Source organism: Pseudorasbora parva, chromosome 20 (genome assembly GCF_024679245.1).
Source record: "Pseudorasbora parva isolate DD20220531a chromosome 20, ASM2467924v1, whole genome shotgun sequence".
Classification (NCBI taxonomy): Eukaryota; Metazoa; Chordata; class Actinopteri; order Cypriniformes; family Gobionidae; genus Pseudorasbora; species Pseudorasbora parva.
Window position 1 is genome coordinate 10,506,937 of NC_090191.1, and position 27,326 is coordinate 10,534,262.

General features: G+C 38.8%; 1 protein-coding gene across 1 annotated transcript; it reads right to left on the reverse strand.

The window, feature by feature from the left end:
- Positions 1 to 13,904: 13,904 nt before the first annotated feature.
- On the reverse strand, positions 13,905 to 27,315 carry LOC137049262 (oocyte zinc finger protein XlCOF6-like). The gene is made up of 3 exons (XM_067427760.1): positions 27,268 to 27,315; positions 25,466 to 25,601; positions 13,905 to 20,372 (listed from the first exon to the last, which is right to left on the reverse strand). The coding sequence occupies exons 2-3, from the start codon at positions 25,548 to 25,550 to the stop codon at positions 18,970 to 18,972; spliced, it is 1,488 nt and encodes a 495-aa protein (XP_067283861.1). The 5' UTR covers positions 25,551 to 25,601; positions 27,268 to 27,315; the 3' UTR covers positions 13,905 to 18,969.
- Positions 27,316 to 27,326: the final 11 nt, after the last annotated feature.

The following is a 27,326-nucleotide window of genomic DNA, read 5'->3' on the forward strand; positions in this document are numbered from 1 at the left end:
ATCGGTTCTTTGTGTTTCCACAGCCAAAGCACCAGCTCCGAGCCAGGAAAAGTGGTTCTTAAGTAACACCAAAACAATGCTGGGCTAGAATTAAGAACCGCTTGCGTCACCGGCTGGGGGCGGCGTTACCGTGATCAACAAGATGAACACAAACCTGTGACCGCCATTTTTTCAATAGCAGCTAATCAAGCTAACAGCTGCTGGATTGTAATCTCCGTCTATACAAATCATGGAGAGCTGCACGAATGCGTTGGATTTGCGGCGTTTTAATGCTGATGTAGGATCATAAAGCCATGAGCCACTGAGGGAAGGCTTGTTCGAGATGCATCGGCGCGCGCTGTGCAGACTGATTGCGTATGACATCAGAGTAGAGCGAGCGCCAACGACTCCTTATGCTTTTGAATCGCTCACGCGGTATTTTGATATCATACACGAATCGGTCTGCGCAGCGCCGATGCATCTCGAACAAGCCTGGTGTGTTTGTATTTCCCGCTGCCTCGCTAGCATTGCTAAAACGCTAGCAAGAAAGATGAGACGTATACAGTGACGTAAGACCTAGCTCTGCGGTGGCTCTCTTACATGTGGAAAGCCAAACCGGTTCATAAAGGCTCTCAAGACGAACCAACTTAGAACTGACACTAGCACGGGCTCTGAACTAGAGCCCTGCACGGGCCTCAAATCTAGGACCTAGCCCGGCCCTGGCCCGAGACGCTGAGGCCCTAGCCCGGCCCGTGTCCGACAGCTTATCAAAATTCTCAGCCCGAGTCCGACTGGAGCCCGTTTTTTTTTTTGTTTTTTTTTCAGCCATTAAAATAGTTCTGTTTTGTTTTTAATGTCAAAGTAGTTATATTTCGTTTCGTTTCTTTATTAAGTTAATTTAGAAAAATGTTTAGAGCATTTTTTTGTTTGTTAAATTATAGTTTTAATTTTTTTTAAGTGACGACCAAGCGACCAGCGGCCGACAGTGAGTTAACCGCATATTAAATCTATTTAGTCTCTCAAATCAACTCTTGGCTTGTCTTGCCTATAATAAAATCCATAAATATAAAACACTTCAAGCATCACAATGTTAGTTAATTTCGCCAACTATTACCACCACAGCAGCCTAAAAGGCATTTTTGACGAGCTGAGACAGGCTGAGACAGGCTGATTCTGCTCGCGGCTCTCGCAAACGGAGCTAAACAATCTAAAAACAAAAAATAAAAAAAAGGACATGCAGGTTGTCGTATAGCCTACCTTACACCTACGCAAAATTAATATAAATCCGATCTTCAATTCCCGTGGTATATGCTCATTTAACGGAGTTTACAGCAACGGAAGCAAAAGATTCAAGATGCATTTTATTCAGCAGCTTATTTCAAATTCAAAGACCACATAAGAAAGCGCGCACTGGTAAGATCATAAGTCTCATTCATTTTTATTGAAGATGATTGTGTTTTTGAGGATTTAAGACTTATTTTAAGTTTCATTTTCGGCCATTTGCGTTGGCTTGCATTAGTCATTTGCGGCGATGCATGCAGCGCCATCATATCTATCTGACTACAACATATAGCCCATAACACGTTCTCACACGTTTATTTTTTAACCGTTTGCCAGGAGTAAAATGTATACATGTGGTTTAAACAACCAGATAGGCTACATTTACATTTGTCCAGTTTCGTCTGAAATGCTTTCATCCTTCTGAATTGGTTTGTTTAGTGATCGGACTACATTGATAGCCCTGTTCATTAATAGCAGCAGACGCCCCGCGGATGACACGCAACAGAAACGCCACGCTCACACCACGCTTGCAGTGTGTCTCCGGCCTTGACTCTAGCAGCTGCGCTGAAGAAACGCGCGCTGCTGCTGCTGGCGCGGACTCTGAACATGCTCTGAACACTGTGCGAGCCATCTTGAGTCGCGTTAGCTATTATGGTCTCGTGTTCACCAGCGCAGAACATCTCATTGTTCCTTTTAATTAATAAAATAAATATAAAAAGAAGGAGAAGCCTAAAAAAGGCCCGAAGCCCGGCCAGCGTTTTAGGTATGGCGTGAAAATTGGCCCGAAGCCCGGCCCTAGGGGCGTAAAAAAGTCGGGGCCCGTCGGGCTCGGGCATAAATGCAGGGCTTTACTCTGAACTAGCACTCGGTTCATTCTGGTGGAAAAGGGGTATTTGAGAGTTTTCCCTCATCAGAGGTATCGGCTAATCTAAATTAGATCTCAGACCATTGTTTGTTGCTTTTCATTTGAATTAGTTCTAAGACAGAAGGGGGGTCTGTTTATGTGTGTGTGTTTCTTACTTTCCCCCTGTAGGTACAGGGACCATTGTGTCGCATGACAAAAGGGTTGGGGGGAGACATTTGTTTCACCTTTCCTCGGTACGGAAAAACACTACTGAGAGGGGTATAAAAGCTTGGGCCTTTGTTTCCTCAGTTCACACTCGATGCAGGCATTACCTGGTTGTATTGACTGTGGATTCATTCTTGCAAGGATTCAATCTTTATAAAGACACAATTGGCTAAGGTTTGTCTCTTATTCAGAAATGCAAGGGAGTTAACATATTTTTTGCCACGACAAGCACATGGGTTTTTTCAACTTCTGTCTCTGGGCTTCCCACTACAAACTCTGTTGAGCACTACAATTCTATGCTATCGTCACTTCTGGATGAGTTTGCACCTGTGCGAGAACGGGTTGTTATTTTAAAGCCTAGTTCACACTGCCCGATTTTTGCCCCGATTTTGAGTCGCCGACAGGTTTTGTGAAATCGCCGACAAATGCCCGAGATCACAGGCAAATCGGGGCTCGTGCACGCGAGTGACAATCACGCAGTGTGAATAATCAAAGACGCGATCAGAGAGAATTGCCAACGCCGGTGAGATATTTGGCATGCTAAATATCTGGACCTGTCTGCGATTCAAACTCCTGCTGTGTGAACAGCGTTCTGACTGAAAATTACACCGACAGCCAATGAGAGAGTGAGATACAGGGCAGCAGGAGGTTCAGGGAGGAGTTATAGAGCAGAATTTCAGTATTTTAATAGTGTAACAAATATGACTATGTGAGTTTAATGTCTTGGGGAATAATTAACTCAAAAGGGATTTAATATTCAATATTCATGAATTTATGAATATAATTTGCTAGTCGTTCATTACGAATTAAAATTTTCCGATAGGGAAAAATGTTTAATTAAATACAAGTAACCCTTTACGGAATTGCTTGAAATTATCCTACTAAGTTTGTCCTGCAAATTAGTTATAGACTTTCAAATCAATTCTCAATAAGGGATTACTGCTTTACGAGCGCATAAGAATCATTAACTTTACTGATCAGGACAAAGTCAATATTTCAAATGGTTGTACAAGTTACTTTATTAAAATAGTAGCATAAGCAGTTAGGTAACGTTAGATCGTAAGTTTCATTGACTTCGTGTATGTGGCAGAATAACAGATTCAATTCATTAAATGTCTTTTGGAAGTTTAATAAACACAGACTAAAAATAACACTACAATTCACACAGAAAGTACACAATATGCATCAAGAGAGTAGAAATATAGATAGTAAACGAAAGAATATGGTACATAAACGAGAATAATGAATAGACTAAAATTAGAAAGATAAAGAGAGATAGAGAGAGATAGAGAGGTAGGGATGAGAAGCAGCTTTCTTTCAGTTCATCAAACACAGCCTTCACGGAGTTAACTTGTCCCAACGGGAAAATAACACAACCCTTTTAACAGCAGTTTGGATTTTAGAAATAAGAATACTTGCTTTAGTTTTGGCTTCTCGCGTGTGTGCGTGTGTTCCGAGTTCAAATGTCCTGCGTGTCCGGCGGTTCTTTCCGAGGTCGGGGTGGAGCGGCTGTTCGCACTAGAAATGGGCTGCGTTCTCCCTGAAGAAATGCCCTCGGTGCTAGGAAGTTGGATGCAATGCAAAAGCGAAGAGCGGAAGGAAGAGAGCAAGAGCGTTGGGGCCTGCTGGCCCAATAGTCGTGTGTGGGCCTCGGTTTCTGGTCCCACACAGCACATGGCTCTGTGTATGGAGGCCCTCCCTGCTTGGAGGGCCTGCATTGGTGGCCTGGCTCAAGGGCCAGCCACGATGACGTGTTGGTTCAGCCAGAGAGAGAAGAGAGAGAGGGAGGGCATCCGAGCACCTCTTTTTAAGGTCTGGGAGTAGTCACGCCCTCCTGGGGTAGACTTGACCAATGAGATTGTTGGGATTTCCAAGCGGGAAATTCCTCTGGAGATTTTATGGCTCTTTGTTTCAAGCTCGACTCAGTGGGTCTCTGACCATTCATACTCTAATTAATGCAACAAACACACACTGCATTTTCTGAATAAGTGATATACATGGAAGTGTAAGTCGTGAAGTGAGCATTAATTTGATAGGAGACATGACATATATGAGGTTACCTGAACTAGTAAGTTGTTAAGACAAAGACAAAAAGATGCAAAATACCATACAGAAGAAACATTTTACAAGACAGTTATGTGTTTACATACAATGTCCTGGGGTGCATGTTCATTTATAGATGGTTGTCTATAATTTGAGGCAAAAGCGTGTGTTTTACAAGCTTTAACTCTGGACTTTTCATGTGGCCAAATTCTTTTGGGCCGTAAAACGTCTTATCAGATGGTTTCCAGGGTAACGGAGAATCTTTCTCTGTTGTGTTGGGGGAAGGTCTGTTACTAAGCACAAAGCATTCAAAACATATTTGTTAAATGTAACTGGCGATTGTGTGTTTGATTCGCCTGAGTCGCTACAATAGATATATTTACAATTCTATCAAACAGAAACAAAGGCCAAACATTTGCACATCCAGCCACAGCAGCAGCACATTAAATAATTATTTATTTACCTCAAACTGTCTTTGCAGAACACTATCCTGGCTCCCTCTGTCTCTCCAACAATTTCTTCCACCATAATCTTTTTTCTTTTTCTCCACAAATCAGTGCACATACAATTTGAAGCAAACTTTGTGCAGTTTATCATTTTTAAAAACAATTCGAAGTCTCGCGCGAGAACTCCGGTCTGACGCACGTGTGATCTTGCGTTGTTTACTTGTCACATCGCACGTGTAGTTGGGAAAAGTAGTTTGCACACCGGAGAGCGAGAGAGTTGTTGGCGATTCTTCCTCTTGTTCAGTCATGCAGTGTGAACTCCTCTGTCGTCAAACCATCGTGCAGTGTGAACACAGCAGTGACTGAATGATACCCCAGATAGTCATGCAGTGTGAATAGAGCAGTGACCCGACGAGTTTTGAAAATCGTGCAGTCTGAACTAGGCTTTAGGAAACCCTGTCCATGGTTTACCCCCACTCTACGTTTAATGAAAGCTGCAGGAAGACAATTAGAACGGCAATACAAAAAATCTGGCCTGACAGTACATAGGCTTTTATACATTCAACAACAGTCTGCTTACCATTCTGCTTTGATTACTGCACGGAAGAACTATTATTCAAGCATTATTGGTTATGCTGAAACTGATTCTAAATCGCTGTTTAAGACTGTTGACAATCTTCTTAAACCAACTCAGTCCATTGTTCACTCCTCTGTTGACCAGTGTAATAAGTTTCTTCATTATTTCACTGGTAAGATTGAGGGTATTTATAGCTCTTTAAACACCATCGCTCCACTTGAGCTAGTTGATACTCAGCCTTCACATTCCCCACTCACTACCTTTTCGAACTTTGTAATGGTCGGAGATGATTTTATTTTAAAAACCGTGAAGTCCATGAACTCTACTACCAGTATTTTAGATCCGATTCCCTGCTCGGTTATTATGAACTGCCTTGCATCAATCTGCCCTTTTATGACTTCGATTGTTAAAGAGCATATTGCAGGTTAAAAAAAATTTGAGATAAACATATAACCTTGTATGAAAATGCCATATGAAAAGGTAATGCAGGATTTAAAATGTTTTTAAAAGACATAAGAGCACAAATTTAGCAGATAAAGTGGCCGTTTCTTTGGCTGTTTGTAAAACCGCTGTTTTTTTCAACATGGCGTCATATTACGTCACGAGAGGGAGTCGTCTGCCAAGCTCTGCATTGGCTCAGTGCAGAATAGGTTGGTATTCTGTAGTAATCAGTGTATTTTCGGTAGTTTTTCTATTTAAATTTATCATTGTCATGGAAAATTATTGTGTCCAGCCTGTCAGGACATTAGCTGTGTCCCAATTCAAGGGCTGCGTCCTCTGAAGGCTGTGTCCTTCGAAGTGCGCGGCCGACGCGGCCTTCAAAGGACGCACCGAGACTTGTTTACAGTGGAAGGTATAGCGGATTGCGTCAGCACGGCGCGACGAAGGCCGTCCCAATTCAAACGTCCTTCGAAGGCTCCTTCAAAATAACGCCTGCAAATGCGACCTTCTTTTCCCGTGAAACGAAGGATACTCGGATGGATGCTTCGCAGCCTTGCCAACCCCAGAATTCATTGCGCGCCGCGACGTAAGATTTTTTTTAAAAGAAAGCCAGATTACACATAAATGCAACGTAAGCATAGGGATTCAATTTACCCCAGTAGCCTTATCTAATGATAAATAAATAAAAAATGCAATAAATATTCAAATGTCAACTAATATGTAACCAACATGCCAGTTTATGTAGTTTATACTCTTTATTATGTACATAAATGGACGGAAGTGAACATCTTTAGTTGTTTTGTTGTTAGGCAGTTCAGTTTGTTACTGCTACTCTTCAACGGCAGCTGTCACAGTTGCTAAACATTACAAATGCTGCAACAAAATATATTTACTCTGTATTTGAGTTTAATCTTCTTCTCAGAGGCAAATATTGTAGTTCAATAAAAAACTGACTTTTTATACATGGATATTAGATTTTGATATTGTTTTAAAAATATGAACATTATAGAATCCAAAAATAAAATACACTAAAATATGTCTCAAGATCCAGGATAGGAACCATTGGTCCTGGAGGGCCGCTGTCCTGCAGAGTTCAGCTCATAGAACAGTTATGCATGTTCAAATATGTTATGGTTTGATTTTGAGGATGTAAGTTCATTTAATTTATTCATCACTCTTTCTGAAAACATCTAAGCGACATGGCAGCAGTCGACTGAGTCAGCACTGCAAACCTGTTGGACAGGTGGAAATATGCGCTGATCCCAGATGATGTCCCGCTGACAAAGGCTTTACCAGGGTCTCTATTGTGCAGCCCATCCAGGGTCTCCACCCTGCTCAATAAAAGTCTACATAAAACCCTTTCTTCCATTATTTTTTATGTACAGTTCATTTAACATTTTATTTAGTTTTTCCCATCTTAAACGTAACTTATCTTGTAAATACTTGTAAACAATTTATTGTTTCATTTACAAATTAATTGACATGACAAAAATAAATGTAGCCAACAGAATAATTGATTTCATTTACAAAACTTGCATGACAAATATGTAAACAATTTATTGGTTTCATTAAAAAAAATAATTTGCATTACAAAAATAAACAATGCAGAGAAATAACTTTTTATTTACAAATAAAAGCTGAAGTCCCTCTGAAATGGGCCTAGCGACACCCATGGTCCTCAGGGGTGAAGGCCATGAGGACAGGGGGGTTAGAATGCCTGTCCCAACACCTCATTCATGAGGACAAACCATGGCCAAGTTTTTCACTCCCTCACCTGTCCCAGGACACTTGCAATCCTAATGCAGAGAAAATAAACATTCCTGTTAAAAACAACAAACACAACAGCAATACATGTCAGAAAAGATGTTTCTATTAACTTGCATACATGTATTTTTTTTAGTTGTCCCAATTTTTTTTTTTGTATACCTGCAAGGCAGGGGTGGAATTTTAAATATATGATGCAGCTATACATTTTGTATGTATTATACATGTATACAAAATACTCCAGAAATCATATTTCTAGATACTCAAATTTGGTTAAAACATTTGTAGACACAGCTTTTATGATAGACTATTGTTATCAACTGGATAAGGAGGGGTATAAGTAAGGGATAATGTACATCCAGCCTGTTGTTATCGCAGAATAAACCCAGACAGAGTGATCAGTGTCAATCCACACTGGCCGGGTTTTTCGGCCGGGCAAATAAATACTAATTTGCTGCTCTTATTTTAATAAAGCTGTCTGCTAACTGCTCCATAAAACAAAACAAAATATTACATCAGTTCACCTAAGGATAAAGCAGCAGTGGTAACGCAGGCGTCAAGTTCACGTTAAGAAATAAAGAGCCCAGGTTTTTAACACGTTTCGTTGGTTATTTGAGTAAATTAAAACACAATACTTACATTTATATTTGTATTCCTCTGCCGTGGGATGGGCTAGGCTGCGAAAAATCCGTTCTGGTTCTATCCTTCGCGTTCCGGGGAGATAGGGTTGCCAGGTCTCAGCAACAAAACTAACCCAAAACTCCCAATACAATTTTCTCCATTGAGCGGCCAAATTCTCCCCTGAATTTGTGCATTTGGGGATGGTGGAGCGCCGAAATCGTACTTACAGGGTTGAAAATCAACCCGTGGAAATATTTTTTTTACCCGCAACAACAACATAAAAGTATCCCAATTCGGCGTGAAAACCGCGGACTTGGCAACACTGACGCCAGGCCGCATTAGAAGGCTCCTTCAAATTGCTCTGCGGTGACGCAATCGGCCTTCAAATGCGGCCTTAAGCCTCGTTCACACCGCCAGCGACACGCAGCGACAAAGCGACACGATCCCATTCATTTCAATGGAGCGATGGCGACTTCCGGCGACACGAGCGACAGTGACCGTTGGCGACAGAATGTGGGCGTGTCAAGCGACACGAGACACGCGACAAAAGTTCAGAAATTTCAACTTTATGCAAATGAGAAGCGATTATCGCGAGCGACAACCAATAGGAGTGAAGTCAGTGGAGTGCATGTGATCAGTCTGTTCTGCACTGGGAGGGTGTTCCCTGCTAATGACGTTAAAGGGAACCCGTAGTGGGAACGCCCACTAGCGACAAGAATCTCTGGCGCTGGCGACATGCAGCGACAAAATCGCTGGCGGTGTGAACGAGGCTTTAGGAGAATGCAGCCCCCAAATTGGGACACAGCCATTGAGTCCACAGGTTTCCTAAAAAAAAAAAAGTTTGAAAAGCTGCATTATGGCGTTTTGTGCAGGTGAAGAGACGGTACTTCACTTCTGCATCTGCTTTGACACGCGGGGTGGTGTGTGTGTGTGTGTGTGTGTTCACTTTACACCGCGGATTATCAGCAATATGATGTTTAACATTGCAATACTCATGTAGTTAAAGGATAATATTAAATGATTAAATACTCACACGCAATGCTTCTTGGCTATTGTTTTTACATTAATCAATTTCAACATTGATTAATACAAAGTATGTAGGCTACATAAACACAAATGCATAGTCTCACACTTTTAAAAAAAAAGTCAGGAATTATGTGCTGATAATGTATATTTTATTCAAGCGTATACATCGTTCACTCAAATACATACTCAAAACGTATTACATCCTCACACTATCGACGGTGAATCGGCACAAAATAAACCCATAACACAGAATGAGTGAATAAAGGATCACAATAACACGTTATACTGTCTGTGGCTCGGCAGCGGCGGAGTGTGACGGCTGGTCGCGGATCCGTCAGACGATCAGCTCGGAGATATCTACAAATCTGATACCGTGCCTGTTCAACATGGAGTTCCTCAGGGCTCAGTACTGGGTCCAATTTTACTTAACATTTATATGCTTCCGCTTGGGCAGATCATCAGGAAATATGGTCTTGGTTATCACTGCTATGCGGATGATACGCAGATATTAGGGCTGGGACAACGCAAAAAATACGTCGACGCAAAATATGCGCGTCGATTCGTCAGACTCAAAATAAAGATGGCAGCGCCGGAGAGTAGTAGCAACCATAGATGTACATAATAAAGTATATTATGTAATTAAGTATATTATTTATTATGTATATCTATGGTAGCAACACGAGTGGCTCCTCAGACTTTCAGAAGTGCAAGGCTTGCGGGTTGGCCACAGTCTATGGGGTTGGCGCGCGGTGCGCACGGAGCATCACAGGGATGCGCGCACGCGTTTTGTTGTCACGGCTACATAAACAAATTTCTGCACACAGGAAGACAGATGTTTTGGTAATATTTGATGTATTTTAATCACAAAAACAAACGGTTGCATCAAGTGAAAGCATCGGACACATTGGCTACGTTACCTACATAATAAGCTGTTTTAAATTTAAAATGTTCAATGTCTAATCGCGCTGATGTGACCGAGGGTATCCATCCTCTAAGAGAGCAGTTTCATCCCAGGACTATTCCGGTTTTAAACGGAGTATTGGCGCCCGTAATGCACTCTACATGTAACTGTTTTCACTGTCATGCCGCGGATGCGCGTGGCGTTTCTGTTGCGGGTCAGCCACGGGGCTGCGTGGCGTTTTCTCTGCCTTTGCACACTAGAAGCGTGTCTGACGCGGCGCTGCTGCTGCTATTGATGCGGAGGGAAGCCCTATTCCTAATGTTAAACATAAATAGCCTACTGATACAGCAAAGAAAACGTCGAGAGTAGCCACATATCTATGGTATTGACGGCAAAATAGGCAGTTGCAACATTTCAAAATCGATAATTGACGTTTTTTATTATTACAATTAGGCCTATATCTGCATGTATGTAAACCTACAGACTTTCAAACATGAAAATGTAATTTAATAATATGTATTCGTGTCAAAATGATATATAAACATCTTTTCCTATTCTATTTTGCCTGGAGAATAGGCACTCTTCTATTTCCAGCATGCACGCGTTTTCCGCGCGTCACAGGCAGTGTGCAAACTCCAACCTGTTAACATGTGAGCCGAAACAAAAACGGAATTTTAAGAGCAATAAACATATATTGCAATGTTAAGGAATTCGTTTTTTCATTCAGATAATTAAATCAACATGTATAAATTGCTATTAGGCAATTAATGGGAAGATAATCGGTAATCGAATCGAATCGTAAACGAATCGGACAGGAAAATTAATCGTTAGATTAATCGATGCATCGGAAAAATAATCGCTAGATTAATCGTTTAAAAAATAATCGTTTATCCCAGCCCTAGCAGATATACATCAACACTAGTCCTTATGTTTATTGCTCATTAATAGCTTTGCGTAACTGTCTAACAGAGATCAGTATTTGGATGCAGAATAACTTCCTGAAGCTTAACAGCTCCAAAACTAAATTAATGCAGATTGGTACAGTGGCGGCTACTCGTAAAGCCGAGCAGATCAGTTTGATTGTTGATTCATGCATGATAATCCCTACTTCACAGGTGAGAAATCTTGGTGTGATTTTAGATCCACAATTAACATTTGAAGCACACATAAAACACATCTCTCTTTTGCAGACACAGAAAAGCTTATACACGCCTTTATTACAACTAGGTTAGATTACTGTAATGCCTTATTCTCTGGTCTTCCAGCTAAATCGTTGACCAAGCTTCAGTATATTCAAAACTCTGCCGCTCGTGTGCTCACTCGTACTTCTCCTCGTGAACACATTACACCTGTTCTTTCACAATTGCACTGGATTCCCATAAATATGAGAATTGATTTTAAAATTCTTATTTTAACGTTCAAGGCACTTCATGGGACTGCACCTGAGTATCTTTGCGACCTCATCAGTCCTTATACTCCATCACGCTCTCTTCGCTCTGCTGACTCTCTATCACTTTGTCAGCCTTCATGTAAACTAAAGACCATGGGGGAAAGAGCCTTTTCATACAAAGCCCCAAAGCTATGGAATGTGCTTCCTCTGCCGATCAGAAATGCACCAATGCTGGGTCATTTTAAAAAGTTGATTAAGACACATTTGTTTAAAATGTTTTTTCTTTAATCATTTGTTGTATTGCTATGGTTGTATTTTATTTTTGGTTGTATTATTGTTATTTTACTGTAGCGCTTTGGGTTTAAGAAAAGCGCATTATAAATAAAATGTATTTTTATTATTTATGGGTGGAATTGATTTATCAGACATGCTCGTCCACCTATACAAAACCCCTACCAAGTCAAAACGTTGGTACCTGCCTCCTTTTGACTATGTTTTGGATGTATCTGTGTCCAATGCCTGGCTTCTCTACAAGCAAGACTGCAGTGTTTTGAAGGAAAAACCAATGCCACTCAAGAGGTTCAGGACAACTGTGGCCCACACACTCGAAGGCCTTCACAAGATTCCAACTCGAGTTGGAAGACCACTGTGCTCCTCACCTCCACCTGCAAAACTGCAGCAGAAACACAAACGGGATGCAACACCTGTGGCAGATATCCGCTTTTATAGCACATCCCACTGGCCTACATGTGGTCCACTGCGTGGGAGATACAGGTTCTGCCCAAAAGGAGTGTCGAGATGGAAGTGTGAGAAATGTGGAGTGTTCTTGTGTTTGAACACAGCTCAGCAATGTTTTATGACATATCACTTGAAATGAAAGTTGAAGTAGAGTCAAGAGTCAAAGAAAGTAGAATGAGAGTCAAGATGAGTCGACAGTCAGAAAGTTGAATGGTCAAAAAGATGGAAGTGTAGAAAAATATTAAGTGTTCTTGTTTTTGTATATAGCTGGACAATATTTAGTGACATCAAATCTGTTGAAAATGTAATGTTCAAAAGGAATTTCAAAATAGCAGAAATGGACTGTTCTTGTTTTGTGGCATATCACATCAGATGAAAGTTGAGTTTAAGCTGTTGTTAGAGAATGTTTCAAGATTCCTCTTGTGAAAAATAAATCCAGTTTTATCAATTGTTATGGTAATGCTTACTGTAAAAAAGTTACTATAATTAAGTTACTGAATTTGATCTAAACATCATAATAACTTTGTAAAAAGAACTGTAAAGAACTTCTAAAACATTGTAATTCATTGGATACAACTGAACTTGTACAACTGCTTGAAATGGTTATCTTGAAAATGTTTCTGTTGAGAAAAAATATCTTAATTGCTGAAATACTTTTAATGAAATTAAATATTTAATGAATAAATTAATTGATTTAATGAAATGTTGATGAATTTATTGAGAATGACTGTTCCAAATAAAAAACAAAAAACAAAACAAATGGCCTGGTTATTATATTACCCATTTGCATATCACACAAGTAGGTTTTATTTCTATTATTATTTTGTGTGGAAACTTAAAGTTATGTAATGTATTTAAGACTGCTATTAAAGTTAAACATATGTTTATTATTGGAAAAAAACTCATGAAATTGTTCTCTGAATTTGAATCAAGATTTACCATGGACTGACATCTCAACCGTACGGTAGAGTTTAATATCTTCTAAATAAAAACATAAATTAAAAAAAAAGTTTGAGGTTATTTATAACGTTTATTAATAAAAATTTTAAGTAAAATATTTTTTTTATTGGCTCCTTATAAGGGTGAAAGTTAAAGGGTTAAACGCATATAGCTCAGTGATGCCCAACACAATCACATGCAAATCAATAGTACGAGTGTGCAATCTCGAGGAATGTATACGTCAAAATGAGTTTTGTCGTGCATGTGCTAAGCAGTTTTTCGCATGCATATGATAGACGACCCACTTTATGGCGTGTAGGCTATATTTCAAGCTCTTGGGTAGGATTGTGGGTGGTGAGGTGGGTGGTTTGTGCGTACAATACACCATAAAATGCATATCATATGCACGTGCAAATCCATGCATAAAACTCATTTTGGCGTATACATTCCAGGGCAGGTTTTTGGTTGGGAAAGTCGGGGGAAAGACACACACTTCGATTAGCCACATATGGATAAACACATGAGGCAACATCTTAATTGTTAAGAAAACAAAACAAAATAAATGAATAAATCAAGCCTTTATTACATAACACAAGGCTATATCATACAGCATTCAGAAAAAGAACAGTTTGCGCATTTCTCACTTTCACATTACCATGCAACACATTACTATCAAATTGGCATTCTTAAACACTCTTAAATGTAAATTATAATTTGATCAGTGGATCAACTGCTGACATTTTAAACAGGCTTGAGGAGCTTCTTTTTATAAGGATGTTTATCCTAAAATGTTTGTGAAACTCAAAAAAGCTGGTACGATATGTTTATAATTTATAGTAGGGTACAATATATTAGAAATGATTTTGTCAGTGTATGATATCCTTTTGGTTAAACTCACCTACTCTGTTCCATAAATTAAGGTAATGTCATATTTGTTGTAATACAGGTGGAGGATGCATCCATGGAGTGGTGTACTATGCATCTCATTTATGGTGGCAGGAGTCCACTCAGGACCATGGGGATGTTCTGTTGAGTTTCAAACACCTCCCAATGTGTACATATGTGACATTGCTGGACGTGTTGCCAGACATAATCACACACAGCAAAGATTTTTCCAACCACATGATGGGAAGGTGTGTGAGCCAACAGAGGAAAACATATCATTGGCATCCACTGGGAAGTTGAATGTACATCTTGACTGGATCAACAATATCAAGATGAAAACAAAACTCAACCCAGAACCCTAAACAATGGACAAATTTTCACAACCACACCCAGAAACTGGAACATCAGACCACTTCTTTTATGTTAGGTTCCACCAAACGAACCAGAAACAACAAGAGGAGAAAGTGCAGACTCTGAAAGTAATTCCTGAACTGGCTTCTCTAATCAACATTACAAAAGCTGAACAAGAAAACGGGGAGCTGTCCTCAAGCCGATATTCATTGTACCAGATGAAAGATACCCACTATGACCTATATGAATCAATCATTAGTTTAACCCTCCTATCATTTCTTAGGCAGGGTTATTAAAGGTGCACTTTTCCGTCCGCTAGAGGTCACCTATTCAAAAAAAAGGTGCAGTTTGACAATGCCAATTTGAGTGCAGAATTTTGCGACATGTGGTCTTCACCTCACAGCTGGTGAAAAACAATCGGGATAGGACTTGGGTAGAAATTATGTTCATTAATGAGATTATTAATGTTACTGTAGTATGAAGCAAAGCAGGACAGAGTGTTGTGGGAGCTGAGCAAGGCCGCTGCCGCAATTGTTGCTGATAACACGGCTCATAAGCAGCGGAACTTTTATTATGCCACAGTTGCAATTTCGGCTTTTCTGGTCATGAGTATGAGGTAACGCAGATCTGTTCACCATATTAGTTACATTTGAGTGTGTTGAAAATTGTTATGACATTACTCGGTGCGTTTACTCAGCAGCTGCTATGACACTTGTTGTACATTGCTAAGAGTAAAGCGTTTCTGCCAAATAAAACCAGAAACCGAGGGGAATGCAGATACGACGCAATTGTTAAAAATGTTTTACATAGTGCACCTTTAAATTTGATATCAATGCACCAGTTCAGTTAGAATCTGGAGATGTAACTTGCATTTGTGTCTTCGTTAAATGGGGATTCCCTTCGTGGTCCTGGCTTGAGAGGGATTTCCCAGGTTCTTATTCGCTGGCTGTCCTGTGTCTTGGAAAGCCAATAATGTGGCGTGTTGGCGGATGGATGGAAAGTCTCATGGATGAGGTTTGAAGTTGAAGAGGGCTTTACTGTAGAATTGTTGACCAAAACTTTGCGGCAAAACTAAACTTAGAAAAAGGGACTCGGCAGAAAGAAAAGAACTTAAGTAAAAGAAAGAAAAATTAGACAAGAGTAGTTAGATGGCTTGAATTGAAGCGGTTAACCCATTTTCTCAGATCTTTTTCTGTAGTCTGTTTCTGACTGTCTTCTGATTGTTTGTATTCTGAGATTTTAAACTTAAATGTCTGCCCATCCTCCTGGATGAGTTCTGACCAATTAGGTATCATCTTTGGTTTAGAGTTGATGGTTTCATCTCCTCTCACCATAAATTACAGTTATCTGTAGTCTCATAACTTTCCGCTCTAAGCAGAGTACAGGAGAGAACAGTAGACATTTCAATCAAGCCATCTTATGAATTATGAACAGATACATATAGTGGTACTAAGCAAGGCACCTTTTCAATCAACTATTCAATCCCTATAACAATTAATGAATTGTGAGCGATCTATGCATAATGCTCACATGTAATGGTGTAGCATATGATATAGAATTATGCTGTAGAAGAATGTTTAATTACAAGTCCGGCTATCATCCCTTTTAAATAATTTAATGCAGTTTTTTCTAGGTAATTCAACTCTGTGTTACTCAAAGTTCATTGAGAAGATCTATTTTGTATCTATGTTTTGAAACAACCTCCGCCATTATCTTTATGTGGCTCAAACTGTACCCTCTCCAAACCAATCCGTCTTTTACAAACTGCCTTTGATTGACATCATTTAGCTAGGCTCATATTTACAAACTTGCAAGGCCAAGTTTGTGAAGCCCACTTATGGTCTTAGATATTTGATTCGGGGTCTGGAGTGTTGAGTTGGGTTTTTGTGTGGAATTATGTTTGACCTCTATATAAATGAAGGTGACTTCACTGCGACTTCAAGACTGAGGTATGTACCGAAACATGTTTGCGTACCATTATACCAACATTTCACAGAAGACATGAATTCCCTTTCTACAGTGTGAAGACCAAGGTTTTTTAAATTGAAGGTTTTTGATAGACTTTAAGAGAAACCGAAAGACAAAATTCTGTGATATAATTTCACACAAAATCAGCTTCCCAGGGCGAACTTTCCTAAATTGTTCTGGCAGGTGAACACTAGCGGACCAAACTACTATTTGACCATGGTAGGTAGGTGTGCTCTGGGGCTCCATCTGCTTTAGCAATGGTTGCTTTACTGTAGAACTTGAAGTGGTTGTTATTCTAATCAAAAGTGACAATAACTGTTTTCATGTTTTTTCATGTTTTATACTGTAAAGTTGCTCGATTTTAAAGCAATAAATTGTATAAACAGGGCTCTACATAGGGCGCATTTACGCCTGAAAATTACTGCATGCAACGGTAAAACAATATTTAGGCCCACCGGTGTGAGTGACCCGATCGATTCTCATGAATAGATGTGTAAGACAATCGGAATAACTCCCAAAGTGCAACAACACTGAGAAACTGTTAGGCTACGTTTCCTACTGCAATCAACTGCTTATCATGCCTTCAGTCAGCAGAATAAGTGCAAAAACGTGTGTGACAGACGGACTACACTTCAAACAACGCTGCAATGTTCTTCCACAAAATGCATGCGGTTCTGTTTGTGAAGCCAGAGCGCCAAAAGTCACGGCTTAATTGCTATTGCTCCGAGTATTTGTATGAGTCCATATGTGATACTGATCTTATACAGAAGTCCAATAGACAATTTGATATTAAGTAACAACGTTTTAGCCACAACACTGTCTATTTGGTGAAAATCAAAGCCACACCAGTCCAGAACTAATTCGCATCTCCAAGCAATTAGATTCAAATGAACCTGTGTTTTGAACTATTGACTGAATGAATTCCCGCCACCTACTGGCGGTGTTATTTTCATATTTATACTTTGCATGGACTTATTTAAAATATTAAACTTTTAAAGGTTAATTTGTACATATTTTTAAATTAAAACTTACATGTAAAACATCCATACAACATTATTTACCTATGTAAATGTGTCTAAATCCCACTTCAGATAGAGCTCCTGTGCCACTTCTGCAGTGCAAAGATGGATCTTTTGATGCTGATCTCATTTGATTGGAAACAGTCTGATTGTGTCTAACTGTTCTAACTGAATTTGTTTAAATTAACATTTTAAAAACAACTTTTCTAATTTAATTTAAGAAATTGACAGATGATGCATACATTTAATAAGATTAGAAAACATTGCTCTTATAATGGTAAAAATACCCCATGACATTAATTTAAAGGGACACATATCGTCCTGTGATGGGTTATAATTGGAATGTGTTTCATGGATTAGAAAGTGCTCCTACATTTTTGACCTTGCTCCAAAAAAAAAAAAAAAATTATTAGGAGCACAAGTGCTCCTTAAGAAAAAAGTTAGTGTGGAGCCCTGATAAAGTGCTGTATAAATACATGCGTGACGTGACGGCGCTAAATTGCAGATCTGGTGAAATCATATCCACATCACTATGATCTGATGCTTTTAACAACTGCAGTTCTCACCGCATTTAGGCCTAGTCCACACGTACACGGGTATTTTTATTACCGGAGTTTTTCCTCCTCCGTTTTAAAAAACAATCGCGTCCACACAAGCACGGTTTTAAAATAAAAAAATCTGTCCACATGAGAACGCAAAACTACGCTATGATTGGCTGCCTGATTTCCACATGGGTCCCATCCACGGCACCGATGCACATTGCACTGACTGAGGGATGCCATGGGCTCAAGTGAAACCCTTCTACAAGTTCCTTTGCTCTGGACTCAGTGACAGGTAACTGTATACACAGGTGCAGGGCCGAAGTGGACTGTAATAGCTTCACACACTTGCTTTACTATTTTGTATTATTGCATTCTGGCGCCTTTGTTCTGCAATACAATGAAATAACTGAACATGTATCTGTAGGATATAAGTGTGATAAGCGCTGTTAGTGGAGTCCACCGCATAGAATCGACTCATGTAAATCAAAAGGAGATAATGTGGAAAATCTGACGTCAAACAAAGGAGAGAACGGCGCGCACTTCAATTTAAAAAAACGAAATCTCCGGTTTCACCATCTACACGACAACGCTGTAACCGGAGTTTCTAAAAATCTTCACCCTGGCCGGAGTTTTCAAAAAAGTCCGGTTTTAGTAACCGGATACAGCGTTTGCGTGTGGACGAACAGCCAAACCGCGTAGAAAAAGCTGCGGTTTTGAAAATACCCGTGTTCGTGTGGACAGGGCCTTATTTTATTACTGAAAGGAAAATGCAAAGCACATATTTACATATTCATTGAAATGCCACAGTTTTCACCAAGTCTGCTGCCCCTAAGCAAAGAGCAGAAAATAACTTAAAAGTAAACCTCCAAATTTGTCTTTTCACTGATAGCACATGAAAGGCTTCCTTCCAGTATGAGTTTTTACATCAACCCAAGGTTTTTTTTCTGTCTGAAACTCATTCAAGACTAATGATGCATAAAACGGTTCTCTCATAAGTGAATGCTCATGTGCATGTTAAGGGTTCCTTTTTGGTTGAAACTTTTTCCACACTGTTGGCAGGTAAAAGGCTTCTCTCCAGTGTGAATTCTTATGTGGTCTTTCAAGTGTCCTTTCTGAATGAAACCCTTTCCACACTGAGGGCATGTGTAGGGTTTCTCTCCAGAATGAATTTTCATGTGATCTTTAAGGTTTTCATGTTGTTCGAATTTTTTTCCACACCGTCTGCAGGTGTAAGGCTTCTCTCCAGTATGAACTCTTATGTGCATGTTAAGGGTTCCTTTTTGGTTGAAACTTTTTCCACACTGTTGGCAAGTGAAAGGCTTCTCTCCAGTGTGAATTCGTATGTGGTCTTTCAAGTGTCCTTTTTGATTGAAACTCTTTCCACACTGAGGGCAGGTGTAGGGTCTCTCTCCAGAATGAATTCTCAGGTGGACTTTAAAGGTTTCATGTTGTTCAAAACTCTTTCCACACAGTCGGCATGTGTAAGGCTTCTCTCCAGTGTGAATTCTCATGTGGCAATAAAGACTACCTTTTAGGTTGAAACCTTTTCCACACTGAGGGCAGGTGTAAGGCTTCTCGCCGGTGTGGTTTCTCATGTGCCTGCTAAAGTTTCCTTTTCGGTTGAAACTTATTCCACACTGTTGGCAGGTATAAGGCTTCTCTCCAGTATGAACTCTCATGTGGCAATTAAGACTTTCTTTTAGGTTGAAACTCTTTTCACACTGAGGGCATGTGTAAGGCTTCTCTCCAGTGTGAACTCTCATGTGCCTGTTAAGGTTTCCTTTTAGACTGAAACTTATTCCACACTGTTGGCAAGCATATGGGGTCTCTCCAGTGTGAATTCGCATGTGGTCATTAAGACTTCCCTTTTGGCTGAAACTTTTTCCACACTGTTGGCAGGTGTAAGGCTTCTCTCCGGTGTGAATTCTCATGTGGGCTTTAAGGTATCCATGTTTTTTTAAACTCTTTCCACACTGAGGGCAGGTGTAAGGGCTGCCTCCAGTGTGAACACTCATGTGGTATTTAAGATTTCCCTTTCGATTAAATCGCTTTCCACACTCTTGGCATTTGTAAGGCTTCTTTCCCGTGTGAACTACCATGTGGACTTCAAGGTTTTTATGTTGAGTGAAACTCTTTCCACACTTTTGGCAGGTGTAAGGCTTCTCTCCGGTGTGAATTTTCATATGGATTTTAAGGTATCCCTTTTTTTTAAAACTCTTCCCACACTGTTCGCAGATGAAATTACTTATAATGTCTGTATTTTGAGCTTTTTTTTGTGACAAAGTAATTTCGTTCTGTGGGCCACTAAAAGATTTGTCTTCAGTTACGAAATCATGGTGTTTCTCTGTCATGTCATTCAGATCTTGCCTCTCCTCTTTCAGCACCATCAGGTCTAAGGCAAAAAAGACAAAAGTTAACCCCAGTTTAATAGCACAAAGCAACAGACATTAAAACATTTTTACATGTAAAGCATTAAAAACAACATACAACTTGATCTTAGACCCACTTAGCTGAAATGGTTTTAAATGTGTAGTAACTGAGACAGATCAGACACAATTATTTATTTTATATTAAAAAATAATCCACAATAGCCCTCGCCCAACAAGAAAACTATGAGTTAAGAGTTCTTCAGATCTGTAATCCCCAAACCAGGTACCAGTTACAATAGCAGCAAAAACACATCAGTAAGATAAGACTGTTAATTTATTACCAGAGTTGCACTCCCACTTTCCTTCAGTTTGAAACAGACAAAAACACTTAAGAAATGGATAAACATATCCGAGTTACCCATCTCTAGATTATCCCTTTGGATTGTTTTCTAAAATAATGTTTTAGAATTGTTAACTGTAGTTAACAAAGATCACATTTATGAGCTCCAATGTTAATTTACATTATATTTTGCCAACGGTTACGTATTAATATTACAAGACGCTTGAAAGTTCTTCCCTCCACACCCAATCTACTTTCACTCTAGAAAACAAAAGATTGCAAACAGTCTCCTTATTCGCTCACTCACCTCCTAAGGGAGTGACAATCTTAAAAAGATCACTGATCACAAGTTCACATGAGCTTTTGTAAATTCAGGGGAGAAATTCTGACATGAAGATACTGAGGTAGAAGTCTTCGAAGAACCACGTTAAAGACCCGCATTAAACTGGCTCACTCTCTCATCAATACAACCATAGTGAAGACTAACTGAAGCCTCAATAACTTGTATTAGGACACTCTTTTAACATGCATGTGCTAAAGTTGAGTAGTAAATATTGCCAAACCAAGAGTACTCACAAACATTAGAAAGTATATGGCCACATGAAGATTTCGAAAACACAAAAAGTTCCTAGAGAAATAGCTGGCAGCCTTATTCCTAAGTTTAAACATTGTTGTACCAGAAAACCAATTGAGGGTTTAGAAAAAGCACAATATTATTAAGGTAAATAGAAAAAAACCTATATGTAATGCCAAAGGCTTGCAAGATGATCTGATAAAAGGAGGAAAAAACATTTCAATGCAGAAGAACACATGGCCTTCATGTTGGGATATCTTGTAGAATGTCATTCTTAACCAAAAAGAACATAAAAGTCTGACTTAAATAATAATAATAATAATAATAAATTTTATTTATAATGCACTTTATATTAAACAAAATCTCAAAGTGCTACAGAATTTAAAACAAAAACAAAAAAAACAATCAACAACAATAAATAAATAAAACCAAAAAATAAAATAAAATAAACAAGTAGCAAGTCAATTAAAAGCTCTGCTAAAAAGGTGGGTTTTAAGACCACGCTTAAAAGTATCTATAGTCTGTGGAGTCCGCAGGTGGTCAGGGAGAGCATTCCACAGACTGGGGGCTGCAGAGCAGAAGGCCCGATCTCCCATAGTACGGAGATTGGCTGTGGGAGTTTTGAGGCGATACAGCGAAACAGAGTGGAGGTTACGATTGGCTGTTTGTGTGGTGAGGAGTTCCTTGAGATAGGAGGGAGCATCACCATGGATGCACTGGTGGGTAAGGAGAGAGATCTTGTACTCGATCCTGAACGACACAGGAAGCCAGTGGAGTGATTTTAGAATGGGGGTGATATGGTCGTATTTGCGCACCCTCATGAGGATCCTAGCAGCGCTGTTCTGAACACACTGCAGCCTCTGGAGATTTTTGCTAGGGATGCCGATAAGGAGCGCATTGCAGTAGACCAGCCTGGAGGAGATAAAGGATAAAATATACTAAACTTAATCTGGATAGACCTGTGGAGTTCTAGAAGAATGTTTAATGGAGTGACCAAACTGGAACTTTTTTGACCCATGGATTAGCGGTATGTCTTTTTATTCTTAAAAACAGATCAGCACCACCTATGCATATGCAAATTATTTTTTAAATAGTAAAATAATTAGCTTACAGGCCCAGGGTTGCGGGATTTGGGCGGTGCACCCCCTGGTTTCACAGGATTGGAAATGCAATGCAGATTTTTTTTTTATTTAAATTTATTCATCTTTGGCATTTAGTAATTTATTTGTAATGAACACTTTAAGTGACACATTAAAAAGTATTATTTATATGTTGAATTAGCCTATGTTTTTAAAACAAACATGAGGTCATATTGTGACTAGTTTGGTGTGCATAAAGAGGGTAATATTTAGCGCTTTTCTAAAGATTCCATTAATTTCTAAAGTTCATTCCGTTTAGCGGCACACGCTTTCATATTTAAACATATGAAACTAACAGGCCTACGTGTTTGAATTGCTACAACAAGTATAATAGGCTACAGAGAAATTTAATGTCGGAGCGGGATTTGAGCGTTGGTTGTTTTACTGGTGAGCGGTTCATAAGTGGAGCTCTGGTAAGGTGGGCGGGGTTTTCGCGTTCATTTTTATGTCCTGTCGCTATGCGGGCTCTTTTATTGTATATGACAGTGTAAACCGCTCAATAACCCTTTTTAAAAGATTTATTGCAGGCCCTAGTCCATTGCATGGCGATTGCAATAATTTTTTTAATTTTATTTAATTTTTTTCTTTGATTAACTTTAATGATACACTAAAGGATATAGGTTAAAGGCTATACTGTTGCACCCACTTTAAGACCAAATGCACAATATTGAATCTAATACCAGACACGCATCCAATTTCATTTGTCAAATGCTTACATTCATTTAAGACATAGCCAACTGTGTTTACTATGATAGGCTACTCTATATTTTTGGCATACCTTTATGTCTGTTCAAGCACAAGATAAGACTCTGTATTCGCTCTATTGATGAAGCGCCACATGCCGCACACAAGACACTGCGTTCTCATGTTCAAGGCGGCAATGCAAAACAGTGAATCTAGTCAATATAACACAGGTAAAAAAAGTTCTCTTCAAGATTGAAAAAAGTGCAGTTGATGTGTTTTGCTGTAAGAACTGCACAAACTGGGTGAAGTCATTATACATTAAAACGTTTTGAGACAAATCGCCATTTAATGGAAAACCATGTGAATGGCACTGCAGGATTTTGAACAACTCTGCTTGTGCGCGACCCCCATCTGTTTGGTAACTATTGTTAATATTCTATTCACATTCAACGTTAATAGCATGAACAATGTGCAGCGACGCTGCATGTCAACATTGATGCTTTTTTCTAGGTGAAATGGAAATAGCGAACTAAATTTTGGGGTGGCATTCTGGACACCCCTCTGGCTCCGCCACTGGTGCTGTGATGCATTTTCAATGCTGTTGCTAAGTTACAATAACTCACTTTTGTCGAGCAAATCATTTGATTGTCTTTCAGCGCTGAGCTTAGACAAAAAGAAAATTATTGGTAAAAAAACGTGGCGACATATCCCCAGTGCTAAGAGGCCCGCCGCGGAGTCAGCAGTAGCTATGGATGTACAAACTCACCTTAGTGAGGGCGAAGTAAAGAAAAAGAGAAGGTACTTTTCGAACAAGTGCCGCATTGATGACGTTTCTTTTAATGCAGTTCTTATCATGCTGATTTAATTTCAGTGTTTGCTTTATAAAGAAGTTTGGTTTTAGTTAGTCATTTGATTGACGGCTAATCTAAATTTAGTTGTCACTGACTTTTTTTAGGATTTTGAGGAGATTGAAGCTTTAGCTTTTATTTCTACATTTCCATAACTGTTTATTTCACACCGACAAAATGAATTGTTTTGCATCTGTAAAAGTGCGGGCGGGCTTTTGATATCGCGGCTCTACTTCCTGCTCTGCTGTGGAAACTCTGTTCCGACATCACTACTGCACAGACTAAGGGTGCTTTCACCCCTACCTTGTTTGGTCCGGATTTTCTGACTTTTCAGTTTGGTACGAACCAAAATTACAGGTGTGAAACCTCCCTCGGACCACGGTCCGGACCAAACAGACGAAATTTGGTCCGACGAAAAGAGGTAGTCTCGGTCCGGACCAAACAGAACAAAGGTTTGGTTAGTTTCTTGTGTGAAAGCATTTTCTGTATAGTTCGGACTTTCAGACCATTTACAGGAAGTTCTGGTGTAGGATTAGTGAAAAAACACAGATTAAACTCACAGCACATGCAGTGATGGAGCGCGTGCTCTGCTTGACTAGGCTATATATATATATATATATATATATATATATATATATATATATATATATATATATATATATATATATAATGTCTGTGAGACAAGTAGCCTGTGCTGAGTTTCGGTTTATTTATGAGACCGCTCCAGTTCATATGCAACGCAAATGATCGCTCCGTCACGGGATGCCTGCTATATTATTTATTAAAGCTTATTTATTGAATTCAGGCAAATGATGAAACATTTATTAAAATTAAGATACAATTTATACAAAACTTTTAACAAAACAAAACTTAATGAAGTGGTCAAAATCATTTCTGAATCGATGTCTTTGACATATATTGCACATCTGTGCACGTTTCATAATCAATATAGCCTAGATGAAATTTAAAAATAACATTATAATATTTAAACATAACTATAAAACAAAATACATTGTTTGGCTAAAATGTTTGCACAACGAGGACGTTCATTTGGTGAATTTGCCTCGAGTATAGTTGGTGCTGCAGATAGTAATGCCATAATATTAACAGTATTGGCAACGATGCGTCTGTTCATTCATTCTTGTCAAAGTTAGCCGCTGAATTGACAACACACTGACGTCAGACGCACGTCTGCTAACAAACCAATCAATGTTAAGATGTAGCCCACATAGATGATGACGACAGGACGCCAGTGCGTCATGTAAAGTTCTTTGGTGCGCTGACATAACTGCAATGTGAAAGCAAACCAAAACGAACCAAATGTCCAAACACTAGGTTTTGGTTTAGACCTTGGTGCGGACTTTCAGGTGTGAAAACGCCCTAAGTTCCAAATATGTGCCATATTCGGATCTTCAGAGGCTCAACTTTTCTTCAGCGGAAGTGAATGAAGTTGTGTTGTTCATATTTTTTATGGTCTATGACATTTGAATAATGATCAAATGACTAAAACAAGAATACGAATAAAACCAACCTGTTTCTTCCTCAGTTTCTTCCTCTTTCACTCTTAATGTTTCCTCAATCTTCACATCTTCAATCTCCTCTTTAATAAACGCCATCTTTATGTACACGTGGATCTCAGTCACTTCAGTTTTTTCTGTGTGTTTGTCCTGTTTAAGATGAGAATAATTAACAGAAAGAAAAATGAATATACACTAAATCTCTGAGTGAGTCTCAATCAGCTCTAGTTCAGAGTTAATGGAACAAAAAAGACCTGATTAGACAAACACAAACATCAAAACTAACACAACTAGTAATAATAGAATACAAATTACTGGGGGTGTAATGATTCGATTTGTATCACGATTTGAGGTTGTCGATACGATTTAAGGACGATATTGGTTTATTTAGAACGATATGATCCGAAATGATTCAGTGACTTGAAATCGATTCAGTAACTTTTTAGCCAAAAATTTAAATCAGTGTGACCGTTTTATTTCAGTCGAATCGAATCGTTGTTAAAACTAATCGTTACACCCCTACCAGAAACTGAATTGATGTTTTAACTGATTCGCGATAAAGCAGGGTTGCCAACTGTCACAAATTTGATATGAGACACTCACTTATTAAGCTCTGTCTCACGGTCTCACTTTGTCCAAGTAAATCTCATGCCAAATTGCCAAACCTGCTTTAGATTTTTTTTTTTTGTTTCAATACGAAATTCAAACAATAGTAAAAAAGCGTTTTTTGGCGCACTAAGTGTGTTAAAGCGAGAACCATTGAATAACAGAGTTGCGACATGCTTTCATCTCCTGGCGGCGTGCGTGGTCATGGAGCTCTCAACAGTTCAAAACAAACTAACAGTGTTCACAATATGGGTATTTGCATTTGGGTATTTTTTTGGTTAACAGTACAGCATAGTGTACATTGATTATTGCATAAACCTCAAATACAGTATCATTTTATTATGGAGATCTCTCCATAATAATTAACTAACTATTAATGTTTTTACTGTATTTAGCCCTCAGATACTCCTTACTAATTGGTCACACTCATATTCATCGGAGGTCAAATGTGACCATACACCTTTACTGTTTTTCAATTAAATAAACGTTCTATATTTTAGTTTAATAACATTTATTGAATATTTTGAGATATTTTACTAGATAATGTTTGTGCTATAATTATGGTGCATTAATGACCACTTAAAATATTTTTCATTATTTATATATTATAATTAGTAGCAATTAAGGTAAAAATAGAGAATTCAATCACAAAAAGGCAAATTAGAGCAATTTTGTGGCTGAAAATAAAATGTTAATTTATAATGCCATTACCCACCAGGTGCCTGAATGGCTCTTTAATAAATGTACATGTTACTCAAAAAAGTATTTAGAAAATATAAAATACTAGCTTTCTTTAAATGTGATATTTTAAAACGTTAACATATATCCTAATATCTTTAATGGTACACACACAAGTGAATATTCATGAATGCAAGCAAATAGTACTAAAAATAGTACTAAAATAGTATTAAAATAGTACTAAAAAGGCTAACTTATTTTTCCTTTTATGTACAATAGGCTATATACATATGAATTGATACTGAATCAAGATCGAAATCGATATAGGTGCCAATGAAAATAAAATAAAACTCTCACTCCAACCTAAAATTAAAAGTTGGCAACCCTACAATAAAAAGCGAAATGAGACGCTCCTTTAATGTTACTCAACGTGAGTTTATTGTGTTACTTTACTCACACAATGTTGGTAGATAAATATATGTTAAATTAATTCTATGTCGCTTTAAACACTTTTAACGCTTGAAACACAAACCTTTCTCCAGCAGAATCACAACAGATGCAGGAGCGCGACGCATCCTTGTGACGTCACAC